General features: G+C 41.2%; 1 protein-coding gene across 2 annotated transcripts in view; it reads left to right on the top strand.

The window, feature by feature from the left end:
- FAM81B (family with sequence similarity 81 member B) overlaps positions 1-15,484 on the top strand; it is a 64,699-nt gene that overhangs the window by 39,763 nt on the left and 9,452 nt on the right. For both annotated transcript variants that reach the window (XM_074995318.1, XM_074995317.1), the window contains 3 exons: positions 1,244-1,362; positions 9,421-9,550; positions 13,782-13,888. In XM_074995318.1, coding sequence (XP_074851419.1) covers positions 1,244-1,362; positions 9,421-9,550; positions 13,782-13,888 — 356 coding nt within the window. The remainder of the gene's footprint in view (positions 1-1,243; positions 1,363-9,420; positions 9,551-13,781; positions 13,889-15,484) is intronic.

Below are 15,484 nucleotides of genomic sequence, written 5' to 3'. Positions count from 1 at the left end.
ATCTACCTCAGTTTTCATATAAGTAGCATACAGTTCCTTGAGACAGCAAGTGAGGAACATGGCAGGAGACAAGGCAAATCTGCATATCTGTGTACAGAGTGAGAAGAAAGAGCACGGAGACACCTTCACCACCAGATTCCACATCCCCACCTTTATGGTTTGAATAAACTTTGCTTCGAGGTGTGAGCCTCAGAAATGCCCACCTGAAAGGGTGACTGGATTATAAAAGTAAGTATTAGTATGAAGCACGGAGATTACATAAAAATCAACCATCTCTGCTCAGGTTCCTAATTTAAAGCTCTTTCAACCAGTTGCACAAGCCTCCACCCCAGGAATCTATTTCCCTGCCTGCTCAGGTAGCATCTATTCCATGAGAACAGTCTTCTGTCAGTAAATGATTCGCAGTGGTCAAACATCTCCAAAACTTCCTCCCAGCACCATTGACGGAGCTATCTGCTGATCATCATAATGTAGTCTCATCTTCATTGTCCTTTTCTAGTGACAGATAGAATTCCACTGAGAATCACCTGAGCTCCCATTTCTTTAAGTGTCTTTCTTGGCCTGGCGTAGTCTTCTTTGATAAATCCCACAAAAAAAAAAAAAAATCTAGCATTAACGTTTGTTTCCATGTGAAGGACTGTCAGTGGATTCCTTCCTGATCTCATTCAGATCCTTTTCAGGTCCATATCTTAGATTCCAAAATCTTGAGCACCTAAAATAAATAGATTTTTAACCTTAATCTTTCTGTGCCTTAATTACCCATTTGTAAAACGGGTGATCCAGACTCTTACCTCACAGGATGTTTTTAAAATAAATTAATGCTTGAGAGGCGTTCTGGCACTATAGTGATGAGGAAATTAATCTCTGTCTTTAGCATAGGGTCTGAATAAAATATAAATAAAATGTGTGTCCATGTACTGAACAATGGAGATAAAAACAGCTCGTGCAGTGCATTTGAATGAGGAATAGGTCCTGTGGGGAAAAAATATCATGTGATCATGTAACACTGAATCATATGTACAAACAGGACAAATTAAATTTTACTAGACAACGTTCATTTGGGATCGGTTAATTTTTGCTTCCTTGACTTAGGTAGGATTACAAGTGCACTGTAGAAATTCAGATGAAAAGTTTGAGAGCTCCTGCTTTAAATGATGTTTTTGCTGAGCTCTGAAATACTAGTAAATGAATGATGAAATTGGTAAAGTAAATAAGCTAACACGATTTGACTATGAATTTATAGGTTTTGGAGAAACAAATGAGGACACGGGATAATGTAACAACAGGAACTACTTTTGCTGTTGAAAGTCTTGACCATAAATACCTACATGGATTTGGAGACCTGCGTGGAAGAGTGGCCAGGTAAGTAAAACATAACTGGCCTTCTCATATACATTGCAAAGGGGCTTTAAAGTGGGTATAAGAACATAAGAATGGCCAGACCAATTGAGACCACAGGTGCACCTAGCCCAGCATCCTGTCATCCAATGCCAGGTGCTCTAAAGGAAATATACAGAACACAATCACTAAGGCTGCATCTAAACTGAGTCATGCTACCAGCAGCATGATGCAAAGGAGGGGCCTGGAAAGTGCTCATTTGTGTATTTGTGGCTAATTTGCATTGTCACATAAGATCACCCTGCCAGCAGAAGCTGCTGCCGGCAGAAAGCAAGCTGCGTAGATGTGGTTCTGCTGGCAAAAATCCACTTTGCTGGAAGCCCCTTATCCCTGATTTTTTTTCCAGGCATAAGGGGCTGTTGACAATGGGGATTTTCGCTGGCAGAACCATGTCTACAAGACTTGCTTTCTGCCAGCAGCTAACTCTGCCGGCAGGGCGATCTCGTGCAACTATGTAAATGAGCTGCACAGGTATGTAAATGAGCATCTATTTGCATTTTTGAGATCCCTCCTTTGCCTCGTGCTGCCGGCAGCACAGCTCAGTGTAGACGCAGCCTGAGAGATCCATCCCTTGTTGCCCATTTCCAGTTTCTGGCAAACAGGGGCTAGGGATAACATCCCTGCCCATCCTGGCTAATAGTCAATTAACTTTTCTAGCTCTTTCTTGAACCCTGTTATAGTCTTGGCCTTCAAAGCACACTCTGATAAGGAGTTTTCAGAGAATTATCCACAATGACTCCAAAATCTCTCTCTTGAATGGTAATAGCAAATTTAGATCCCATTATTTTACAGGTATAGATGGTCTTAGGTTTCACAAGGTACTTACTTTGCATTTGTCAGAACTGAATTTTATCTGCTATTTTGTTTTCTAGTTACCCAATTTTGTGAGATCTTCACAATCTGCTTGGACTCAACTATCTTGAGTAGTTTGGCATTAGCTGTAAATTTTACCACCTCACTGATTATACCTCTTTCTCCAGAACATTTCTGAATATGTTGAACAGGACTGGTCCCAGTGCACACTCCTGGGGAACAGCACTAGTTATCACTCTCCATTCTGAAAACTAACCATTATTCTTACTTTTTGTTTCCCATCTTTTAACTAGTTACCAATCCATGAGAGGACCTTGCCTCTTACCCCGTGACAGTAAGTTTACTCCCTTTTACACTGACAGAGCAGTATGAAGTGTCTTTAGTGTAAATGGGGAATCAGGACAGTGTGTTAGTAAATACAGTGTTGGGTTTACAGCATGGTACCAGGCCCACTAGAAAAAGAGACACGGTGCTCAAACCATAGACCTGCCTCCTGCTCGGCCCACACTCTACCTTGAGATGCTGCCCCCTTTGACTTCTTTCCCCAGACTCTCCTACCCACCACCCATAACTGTCCGAACAAACTACCAATATAATGTCTTCATATCAAGACTGGCTCCCTTTCTGGAAGTCATGTGTTAGCCAAGCATTAATTGCTACCTTAGTGCAGTGATAACTGGGTGAAATTTAATGGCCTGCTGGGCTGTCCATGAATTATGTGATATATTAGAAGTAAGTCCTTAGTTTTGTGTGTGTATTCAGTATTAAAAAGGGATGGTCTTCAAAAAAACACTAAAAATGTGTTATGTAATTTGTGGACAACCTCCATGACATACAGGCATTGAGATTAAGTGAGCTAATACCCACTTTTGGCTTTAGAGTCTTTTACTCTACTGCCTTATTGCTACTCAGGGCAATAGCAACTCCCAGGAAGAATCATATCCCTTCCAGAAGGAGAATGGTCACAAGACTAACTGGATAGGGATGGATCCGCTAACCACCCACTGGGCCAGACAGTCCCAGTTAGCTCGAAGGAGCTCTTTATTCTATTCATCTATAATCTTCTGTCTTCCCCAACACACTGTCCTCACTCCCTCACCAGGGATAGAATTGCAGTAGTTTCCCAGCAATTGGGGCTTGCAGCCTTTGGAGTGAAGCATTCAATCCCAGGGAAGGCAAATCTGCAGTTTGGCAGTGCTCGAAACCTCTTTTCAAAATTATACATCTTGGGCCAGATTCTCTATTAGGGAAAATCAGCTCTTTTCTATTATAGTTTCTGGGGTTATGCCAATTTACACCAGCTGAGGTTCTGGCCCATTGTATTAGTCACTTTATAAGTAGAAGGTTGCAAAATCCCATTTTTCAATTGGTCAGAACTGTCAAAAAAATTCACTTTAGGGTGGCTTTCCCCAGTTATATTCAACCTAAAAATTGTTGGTATTTTTTTTAAATTAAGTAGAAATTCATTCAGCCACGAGTTAAGAAAGGCTGAAGAAAGCATACTTGTCCCACTGGAAGAAATTATTGGCACACTTTCTTCACACAAATCATTTTAAATAGTTGAGGTTGAGATTTTGTGTGTGAACAGCGCCCACTGAGATGTACATCCACAGTCCCACTTGCTGATTAACTTGCCCCTGTAGTTCACATTTTGTTCTCCAATGAAACCTGCACAAAACCTTCAAAACACAAAAATGGCAGTGTAAAAGTGTAACATACTAAGTAGTAGAAATTGCCATGTTAATAAAGGCAATAGGTTTATGGCTTATTACAACAATTTGTAACCCACGAACCCCCTTTTCCGTACTATCACTGAAAAGGTGCTAATCAATCCCTTCTGTCTTATATTTAGCTCTGACACTTTCCCAGATCTGAAGAACGGCTCTGAGTAGCTCCAAAGCTCCTCTTACTCACCACCAGAAGCTGGGCCTATAAAAAGTGATTACCTCACCTTGTACTTCTACAGTTATAAGCAATTGAAGAATCATCTGTGATCAGGCTTAATGAATAACTGCTGAGATCTGTCAGCAGTGTCTAATTAATCAGGCCTTGCCGTGTGACCTCCCAGTGCACATTTCCCTTAAGCACCTTGACTAGTACATGAACTGCTCCCTTTACACTATTGCTGACACAGATGCAGAACTAGAAGTGTGGGGGGAGGCGGGGATGCTTCAGCATCACTTTTGAAGTGGTTTCTGTTATATTCATGATTTCCAGTGGGGTTCAACAGCTCTCAGAACCCCCACTTTAAAAAGTGTTCTAGCACCCCCGGGTGCTGAATGTGGAACAATTTGCCTGAGTTTTTGTGCACTGGATAGGCCAGCAGAATAGCTTAAGTCACTTTACTGTCAGCCTGCTGGGGGTTCTCCATTTCAGCTATTCCTCCACAGGCTCACGGTTTGCTCCCTCAGTAGGATCAGTGGAATCCTTAATGTTCCACGCTATGTCCACAGTCATGTTTTTTCACCCCACGGAGCTGCCATTGCAGCCACTGGAACTAGGGTGATGAGATATCCTGATTCTACAGAGATATTCACACACATAAGGAAAAGCCCCAAATAGTGGGACTATAACCTCCCTTCCCGTGTCTCCCCGGACCTCCATCCTGATTTTTCACTCTTGCTGTCTGGTTTCCCTAATTGTAACCCAGTCGCCTGGATGGAATTATGCCTTGAAAACTCTGTGGGCTTTAAATTAAGGAATTTCCACCTAAATCCTACCCTTCCAAAGCTTTATATGTGGGAGAGTACAATTCACTCCCTGACCCTGATATTTGCATGCAAATAAGCATTTTCTTCCTTTCAAACTATCCCATCTTCTTTCTGCTCTTTTATCCATGCATTGATGTCCAAATCTATTCTGCAAGGCTACAACAGTTGCTCCCATGACAATTTCTGTGATTTCACCACAAGAAGATTCTGACACTAGCCTGGCTCCTCTGCACAGGAATGGAAGGAACTTCAGCAAACAGCACCTGAAAATTGAAACACTGTTGCTCATCTACAATGATCACAGCGTGCACAGGGTATAGATCCGTAACCGTGCAGGTATAGAAACTGAATCCAAACAGCTCATGTATTTTTAAAGAGAAACAAGGGCAAGTCCCTTAACCTCAGCAAAACTCACAAATGTCACAGCACCAGTGAAGGTTTTACTAGCTGCACTTAAAGTCAGTTTTTAATGGAGTTGTGTATGAATAATTGTTGTTAGAGTAAGGTGCAGCACAGTTATATGGTTTTCACATCACAAGGTCTTTCGACGTGCTTTCTACTAGTGTTTCCCTCTGGAAATGCTGATCCTTAATTGAACACTTTAACTGCGGTGTTGGGAACCAGTGAAAAAGGGAAGTGACTCAAATCCTGAAAAAAAGAGAGTACTGTTATAGTTGTGAATGGTCCTTTGCTTTGTCACATATCTTTTCCCAACACTGTAAGAGGACAAGTTATTACCTCTATATTAGTCAGCATTAAAGAAGCCACATATGCCTGGTGAAAGGCATGACCCAGAAGAACCCTGGCTTCAATCTCCCACAAAGCTCCTGGACAATCCTAAGGTGTATCTGCACAAACCATGGCAGGTACGGATATTTGGTGCACAAATGGAAAATTAAAGACTGTCCAGTGTACAACTGTGGATCACTCAGAACCAGCCCTGGAACACAAAACAACTCGTGTCCTGTTCACAAATACGAAAGTGGCTTCACAGCCATACACTCTGGTAGTCCAGAAGCAAATATCTGGGTTAACCATCTAAATGTAAAATTATAGTAGCTGCTCTACATTTACATCAGCTGTATGAAAAAGAACAGTCAAACTAGGAATTGAAAAACCCAAAGGGAGTGGAGACAGATTTGCAGTTAGGTGCCTAATTTATTATTTTTTAAACAGAAGCCTTAATCACCTACACTAATTTTAGGTTCCCACTGAATTTGTAGTTTAGTTTTCCACAGCACAAAACTATTTGGGCTGAAACAAACTTTAACGAACCCTGGGCCTCTGTCATGATCTACAATCAGTCATCCATCTACGGTCTGTCATAGAAAGCATGCTGGTGTACATGGGATCCTGTCATTGCAACTGTGTCCTCCTTTCTCTTAATTCCACCTCTTCTCCAAACGATCACCTCCATAATACCTTTTATCTACTGAGGAGAGAAAGATGTGGATTTTTTTCCTTTGGTGTGCTTTAGAAGTTCCCCGCTACAAATGGGTCATCAAATAATTCTTGAAAATTCTATAGGTATAACACGGAAAAGCTTCCCCTAACATCTCAGTTAGTTGTTCTGTTCCCATTCTGTGTTTGCTCTCTGAAAATAATATACGTTTTCTAATTCCTGATTTTTAAAAAGAGCACATGGGAACATTGTTCTGTGGGCACATGTTTTTTAGTGATCCAATTCTCCTTTCTGTTGTGTGCCTTCAGGCTCAAGTCTTCATGTGTATGTAGGTAAAAATGCACACGCATGCTTTCCACATACATAATATGAAATACGGGTGGAGCCAGAATAATCGTATCCATAAAACAGAGGTAGGAAGCCTCTGTTCTGCAACCCATATGCAGTTTGTCAGGGTTAGCAGCTGACAGGCTGCCAAATCCTGCAGCTCCCAATGGCTGGGGATAGTCCACAGCAGCCACTGGGAGCTGAAGGGGATTCTGCTTGGATAGGCTCAAGTAAACAAACCATCTGGTGGCACACCAACTGCTAACCTTGATGAACCACGTGTAGCCAGTGGTCTGGAGCTTCCCACCCTTGTGTAAACAATATCATAAACATCTCTCTGGTCATTTGCATACACAGTCTTGCTAATAATAATATTTAGCTCCTATAGAGAGCTTTTCCTCAGGCAATTTCAAAGTGCTTCAGAAAGGAGGCACTCAGCAGGCCACTCACTGGCAGAGCCAGAAATAGAACATGTTTCTTGGGTTCCAGTCCAGAGCTCTAGCCACCAATTATGCAGACACAATTGAAAATCTGGCTCTCAGTCTGTTATGACTTTACTTTTAACCTTCTATATTAATTAAGCATTTCCTGCATTTGATGTTCAGATTGTATTGTTTGGTTTGTTATAATGTGAAGGATTGCTTCTTATTCTTATTCATCTTTTTTACATTGTTTACATTTTTCAGAAGCCTCCTACACAGTACTCAGAGATGGGATTTTAAAAAGGAGTCTAAGGGATTTAAGAAACAAATGGGAGCTGGGAGCCTGATTTTTATAGGCTCTCCTGTAATATTAATAGTTATACAGGCTGTGCATTGCATGACCTTATGTCTTTCACCAGGCATAATTTCCATTGTAAATAGATGCTTTCTCCCCCCCATTAGTCTGACTCTTTTAGAATTCTGTTCTGCACGTTATAGAATAGAATGAAAACTGACTTAGTCTTCTGCATGTCAGCAAAAATCAACATTTTAAATTATAGGACCAATATATAAGCAGAAACAGCTATCTCAGCTTCCACAGAGTTGTGCCTGCTTACACCAAAATAAAACTGACTCACCCTGCTGAGTGTTTTTTCCACTAGTGCTTGCCTCAAAAGCAATTTGCAACAAATAATTCCATAATCTCTAGATTGTAGATGCTTCTTACTTCCTATCATTTTTGGCTTGTTTCCCAGATTTTGGGTCCAAAGAAGCTCCTGATCAAGCAAACTATTCAACAAGACGAGCAAGAAAGAAATCCTGCTGTTTCTGTAGACATATTTTCAGCTTCTTGGCAATTATGTAGTTGTTCTCCAAATCAGTAATCCCTTTTGATCAAAGTTCTGGCCTACTTACAAGGTGTCTACAGTGACTTTTCCTGTTCCACTTTATCTAAATGCTCTGGCGGTCTGGCACAATATCCAAAAATCATCAGAGTGTTTTTACTGTTATCTGTTAAACAGTCTCAGTTGCATCCACCAAAATCTCTCTTCAGACATTTAACTAGCAACAGTGTTGACACTCCTCCTGCTTTATCTAGTCCATAGGAAAAAAGTTTATTCAGACATTTAAAAATTAGTTCATTTCCTTCCTCACCTTTTCATTGCATGATTACTCTTACATTGCATGGTATGTAGTGTTCTTAAAAGTTCTGTTTCAATAATCTTATTTACATGTCCTCTTGGCATCTGAATAGAAAAATCCTCTTATAGGGCCAAATACAGCAGCCTCCAGAGAAGTTGTGGGAGTCCTCTTCGACAGTGAAACTAGATTGGGTATTCTGTACAGGGGAAAGCACCATACGTGAAGAGGTGGTGGAGGTGCATTCTGATTCCCTTCCATTCTGTGGAGCAATATCTTGTATGGCTCTTTCAGTACCACTATGTAAGTCTATTGGCCAATCCGCTTATGCTGAAAGAGGTGCCCAGAAGTGATAAACATACCTCCATCTCAACATCTTAACAAAATGCCTAACTTGTATTAAATGAAAGATTCTAAGGAGAGAGCCCAACAGCAATTTAAATGGCCTTAGCAGTAAAGTTGGTTAAATGTTATTCAGTCATTCCATTATTCAACAAACATGATAGTCAAATAATGTGCTCATTTTGAGTCAGCAGAGAGATTTTGGTGAATGGAGTTGAGAGAGTTAAACTAGATGACAAACTGCTTACATACCAGTCTACATCTCTTAGTGACAGCACTGAAACTGCTCTTCCCTTGCATCTGCCTCCAAACTAGGTGCAGTGGAGTGACAAGCCAGAACATCACTTACAGCTATGTATCATCTCTGTTCCCAGGCACCTGTTTCTAACAAAAAGCAGCTGCACTGGCTAACATACAGTTTAGAATCCACTTAACTCTTTAACTGTTGGATTGCCTCATTACACAACACGTGGAAGACCCATTCCCACAAGTTACAGGGCTTCTTCCATTTCCATTGAGTCAATGGGAGCTCTGCAGTTTACAAGAGATGTTCAGCATATCATCCCTGCACCAAACAGGTGCAAAGTACAGGCCAAATGCTGGCCGCCTTCAACTTCTGTTGACTTTAATTATTGCAAAAAAGAAATTATTTCCTGAGGCAACCTTCACTGGAAGGGGGATGGTATTGGGACTATTGTCTCAGTGTTTATCTAGCTCACCCTCTCTTGCCACCTCTCAGCAGAGGAAGGGCAGTTGAAGGGTGGCATGTGGAGGCTAGCAATTTGTCTTCAAGGACAAAAATAACATGACTGTTCTACTACTGATGCTCTTCATGTTTTGTAGTTAACCTCTCTTTTGATTCTAGATGTGATGCGAGCATTGCAAAGTTATCTGGAGACATAAATATCATCAGGCACGAGATCCAGAAGCTACAGAAAGAGATTGGTGGCCTCCGCTCTACCTCAGAAAGTTATGTTAATAATTTAGAGAGGAAGGTGAGCAGACAAACAGGCAGTGAACAAAGAAGATCTTGTGGCTGTAAGATGCGCAATTCAATTATCTTTTTCTCTTATTTGTCACCAACCCATGTTGATGGAGAATGTGATATTGATGCTGGTTTATTTATTTGTTTAAATGGGTCCCTTTTCATTCCAATAACATTGTACAACATCACTGATGGGAGTGTACACACATAGGAACATAAGAGCAGCCATACTGGGTCAGACCATAGGTCCCTCAAGCCCAGTATCCTGTCTTCCAACAGCGGACAATGCCAGATGCACCAGAGGGAATGAACAGAACAGGTGATCATCAAGTGATCAATTCCCTGTTGCCCATTTCCAGCCTCTTGCAAACAGAGGCTAGGGACATCGTCTGTGCCCATCCTGCCTAATAGCCATTGATGGACCTATTCCCCCATGAATGTATCTAGTTCTTTTTTAAACTCTACCATAGTCAATACACTAAGGAGTTAATGCAAAATAACAATGCAATCCCACAATGTGAAATGCTAGAAATCCTCCCATAACAATTTGCCAATAATGTTTCATTACACAGAATCTCAAGCCCCTTCTTGTTTTAAAATGCATCTTAAAATTCCAGACACAAGGACTCTGAGATTGGAAAATACCATAGGAAACCAGGATTTTGTGTAGTTGCATTTTCAGGAAGTAGCTAGGACAGATCTAGTTGCTTTAAATGCATCACTTACCAGACAGGCAAATTGTGGAATTTTCAAAAGTGCTGCTGATTAGGTCATTCTTTGCTTAAAACCTTCACTTCTGTTAATCACTTTTTCTGCTAAAGTATTTTTTTCTGCAGTTTATGTATGTATATATAATGGATGTGCTGATATTTTTATAACCTGCAGGAAAAATTGCACTATATAGCATTCTTAGCACTGGGCCTCTTCTCTGAGAGACTAACCCTGAGTTCCCACAGCTTTCAATACAAATTCAAGGTGCTCAGCATCATACAAGTCTGAGAACACAAAAGATATCTTTACACTGAAGTAATTTGGTCTTACTAAGCAGTAATTGCTGATCCTTCCTCCACCTCAGTGGGGATCCCCCATATTCATTAAGAGTTGCTATTCAGATTAGCTTTTTCGTTACTTCCTTGTTTAAAATAGTCACTTCACTGCATTCTGAGTACGTGTTTCTGACAAACTTTAAATCACTTCATACAGAGCAAATCTCAGCTTCACCTGCTCCAAGAATGAATTACTTATGGCAGTTTAGCTGAAGATATTTTACCGGAGAAATGTGTAAGACATTGTTTGGATGTCTGTTTCATTGAATATATTAAAAAAAATCCTACCTCTCAACTAAATGGAAATCAGAACAGATGTGTGTTAAAATCACATGAAGCAATATACAAATATATGTAAAACCAAGTTGGCCACTTCATAACACTTCTCACAGAATAACCCTGAACAGAGCGCGGAAGAACAGAGTCTGAATGCAAGTTAATCTGTTGGTCAAAAAACTATATTGAAAACAACAGAATTATTGGACATAGATTAACATGATTTGTTGGGGAAGAGTCAACATGGATTTTGTGAAGGGAAATCCACTGACAAGGGTGACTGAGTGGATCAAGCGTACTTAGATTTCCAGAATGCCTTTAATAAGGTCCCTCCCCAAAGGCTCTTAAGCAAAGCGGGCTGCCATTGGATGAGAGGGAAGGTCCCATCATGGACGAGTACTTGAAAGATGGAAAACAAAGGGTAGGAATAAATGGTCCATTTTCAGAATGGAGATGGGCAAAACTAGCTGTGTCCCTGGGAGTCTGTACTGTACCAGTCCTATTCAACATATTCATAAATGGTCTGAAAAAAGGTAAAAAGAGTGAGGGGACAAAATCTGCAGATGGTACGCATCTACTCAAGCTAGTTAAGTTCCAAGCAGACTGTGAAGAGCTGTGGAAGTATTTCACAATTCTTGGTGACTGGAGAACAAAATGGCAGATTACATTCAATGTTGATAAATGTGAATAAAACATTACATTATAAAACATAAGCCCAACTATACATATGAAATGATGGGGAGTCTTAATGAGCTGTTACCACTCAGCAAAGAGATCTTGGAGCTCTGAAAATATCCCTTCAATGCAAAGCAGCAGTTAGAAAACTGAACAGAATGATGAGCATCATTAAGGAGGCAAAGATGATATAAAATATCCTATTGCTTGCATATAAATCCCTGGTACACGCACATCTTAACTATTAGTGTAGATGTGGTTGCACCATATTTGAATTTGAAAAGGTTCAGAAAAGGGCAACAAAATTTATTAGGGATATGGAAAAGCATCTATAGGAAGAGAGATTGATAAGACTGGGATTTTCTGCTTGGAAAAGAAACAGCTAAGCAGGTATGTGATAGAGGGCTATCCAGCCATGACTGGTATGGAGAATGTAAATAAGGAAGCTTTATTTACTCGTAACTCAAGAACTGCGGGGGGGGGGCGTGTCAGCAAATTAAACTGATGGGCAGCAAGTTTAAAATTAACAACTTGAGGTTCACAGATGATATAGTTATTGAGGAAAAAGAAGAGAAGCTAGTGAGAATGCTGCAGGTGTTAAGGAAGGGAAGTAGTATGGACAGATTATGAACATGGATCAAATGAAGACAATGGTATCCGCAGATAAAGAAATAGGAAGGAAGACCAGTGTAGATGGGATTGAACTGGAGAAAATAGAGAAATTCATGTATCTGTGGAGCAATGTGATGTATGATCTAGACTGTAAGAAGGAAATAGCGAGTAGAATAGCAAAACCAAGAACAAGCTTGAAGGTGAATAGGATGGATGCAGAAGGTCACCAACGAGGAATTACATAGGAAGATACAGACAAAAGAGAACTTACTGCAGATGGTTACACAATGGAAGTTACAGCTATTCAGGCATATCTGCAGCATGAACGACAAGCAAAAAGTCAAGACCCTGGTATTCAGCATAATTGATGGTTTGAATAGAAGAGACAGACCCCACAGAGAATGGGTAGATGATATAGTAGATTGGTGCAGAGCTAGTCTACAGAAACTCAGACACTCCACACTGAGCAGCGAAATATGGAAGGAAATAGGGAGAGAGGCATCAGACACCAATGGGTGCTGAGCCCATGGTTGTTTGAAGATGATGATGTTTAAAATGAACAAAAAGAAGTATTTTTTCACATAAAACACAAATAACTTGTGGAACTCTTTGCCAGAGAACATAGTGAAGGCCACAATTACATCAGGGTTCAAAAAAGAAGTAGGTTACTTTATGGAGGATAGGTCCATCAGTGGCTACTAGCCAGGTTTGGCAAGGATGGCATCCCTAGCCTCTGTTTGCCAGAAGCTGGGAAAGAGCGACAGGGGATGGATCACATGATGATTACCTGTTCTTTTTGTTCCACCTGAGGCATCTGGCATTTGCCATTATTAGAAGACAAGCTAGTGGGCTAGATGAGCAATTGGTCTGACGAAGCATGGCCATTTTTATTTTCAGAAAACAATGTAGTCACCGTGGATCTGATTTGTCCATTTTTACTCACCTTAAAATACTCCTGTGGATTAAGGCACTTCCAGCAAGTGATGGAGGCAGAAGTGAGCCCTGTGTAGCTCAGGATTATATTTGTCATACACAGTTTCCTAAGTGTCAGATGGTTTTCCTAGTAGATAACTTTCAGCTCATGATGAAGGGCTTGTGTGGACTTTTTAAAAAAAAGCCTTTCCTTTAGGGCCTGTTGAAATTCATCTGGCAAGTGTGCTGAATGTAACTAAACCCTTGGTATTCCAAATATTCTCAGATTTGGTCTCCTGATTTCGGTGGGCTGCATCCTGAATTCTCATTATACTGCCTTCATTCAGCACCAAGTACTTGGAAGGCTACAAAGAATGCTGCCAGCAAATCACCATCAGCTGTAAATAGTTATGAGCCATGATAGGTAGCCTCATACAGGAATAGTACATTATAAAGGGCTTGGTCCCCACTGACATCAGTGGAAATTAAATGGTTATCAACATTTTGCAGAGTCAGGTCCAAAGATAACAGAGTGTATGGCTAGATGTTTGGCTGTTAGCCTGTAGCTTTCAGTAAAATTAATCCTGGAAAAAGCACTTTCAATTGCACATTCACCTTAAATTCAGGCTGGTTTCCCAGGTCCTGTAGCAATAATGTGTTGTTAATGTAAGCACCAATTATTTGGATCATGAAAAGGTTCTCCCCTTGAATTGTCATTAGATAATGCGGCTATTGGACAAGATCGAGACTTCCAACTCTGAGAAAAACTCTCATTTAAAGACAGTCCAGATTGAACAACACCGTGAATTGCAACTTCTGGATTTCAAGTAGGTGATGGAAAGTTTTTAATTATATTAATGCACTCTGAACACTTTAGTCTAATGATGGAGTGGGCATGAAACACCAAAGCACAGCCATGAATTTATACACATTCAAAAATGCTGAAGGAAGACACACACAATACAGTCATAATTTAAACATATATAAGGGAAGACTATTGTTTTCAAAATGAAGAGAGACTAAGTGCCATCCCAGAAGGAAAAAATACAAATGCCAATGAAGCCCATATTTGTAAGAAAAGTACCAGATACATTTGTTCCATTTACTACAACATTTAGGGCTCACTGGCAGCCTGGCTAGTGTGGCAGCACAGGGGTATATGGGGAACCAAGGTACCCCTCTCCTTCCCTTGCAGTGGCAACTCACACCATGGGAAACAGCCTAGGTAGGGAAGCAGGCTCCACAGAGCTGATATTTCACCCACTTGTGCAGGTGAGCAAGAAGGGTGAGGATGCATTGGAACTTCAGGTCAGGCTGGAAGGGCAGCAGTGCCAGGGCTTCAGGAAATCACATCCACCTAGGCAGCCATCAGTTATTTGTGCAGTAACCAATTCATCTTCAACCACTAAGCATGATCTCAGCTGTAGAATGGCCCCGCCTTAGTTATGATACTTTATGTTAGAAACTTATAAGGAATCTTTCTGTTTACACATTACACTAAGGGGTTGAAGGAGGTGTTCACCATGTGACTGGTGGGCTAGATCAGAGCTTCCCCCAGTCACAGCTCTAGATGAGCTCCTGCTCCTTGACATTCACTAGACTGCTCTGAAGGGATCCAAATGCTGAATCCCACAGAGGTTGAACAGAGTCCAGGGCCTGCCCCAGCACAAGGCCTCCAGCCTTGTACTGCAAGTGACAATCCTTGCTTAACAACCTGAGAACTGAGACCCTGCAGTCCCACTGTGCAGCAACCCAGCCCACTAGCTGCTTTAGCTATGAGGGAACTAGGTAGCTGCCGAAGGAGTCAGGATAGCTAGGCCAGACCTGAACAATGCCGCAACCCTGTGCACCTGGTCACAATGCCTCTTACTCAAATTTTACCCAGCTGCCACCTCTGCACACCACGAGGGAGGGACACCAGACCAAACCTGAGTTGCATGGCACTGTGACCTGGCACTTAACTCCCCCACTTCAAGTCCAATCAGTGAATCACTGGAAGGCCCACCATGCTCCCTCCCAGCTTGGGTTGAGAATTTCTGTTCGAAGAGGTGGAGGGAGATGGCACACTGACCTTTTGCTCAGAGGAGCAGATTGACTTGACCAGCCTCTCATTCAATCCCTGTTACCAGTGGTGACACCTCTAGTTCACCCGTACCTTAAACATAGCTGCTAGGTTTACAGTTTACCTCTTCATGGGGTATGTGATACATGCATGCACAACTGACACTTTGCTCAGGAGTTTATAACATCTTTGCTGCTTACTTAGTAGCATGAGAGACATACAGACCTACACAAAAATAAAAAGATGTGTTAACATCCCAATCAAGTGACTCACCCTCTCACTTTTTAGTAATATCAATTTTATCTCCCCTCCTGACTCCCTTTAAATCACTCAGGTTAACATTTGTGCTATAATATCTGTT

The sequence above is a fragment of the Carettochelys insculpta genome, chromosome 5 (genome assembly GCF_033958435.1).
Source record: "Carettochelys insculpta isolate YL-2023 chromosome 5, ASM3395843v1, whole genome shotgun sequence".
Taxonomy (NCBI): domain Eukaryota; kingdom Metazoa; phylum Chordata; order Testudines; family Carettochelyidae; genus Carettochelys; species Carettochelys insculpta.
Note: the sequence above shows the minus strand (reverse complement) of the source record. Positions and strands in the feature narration are given on the sequence as shown.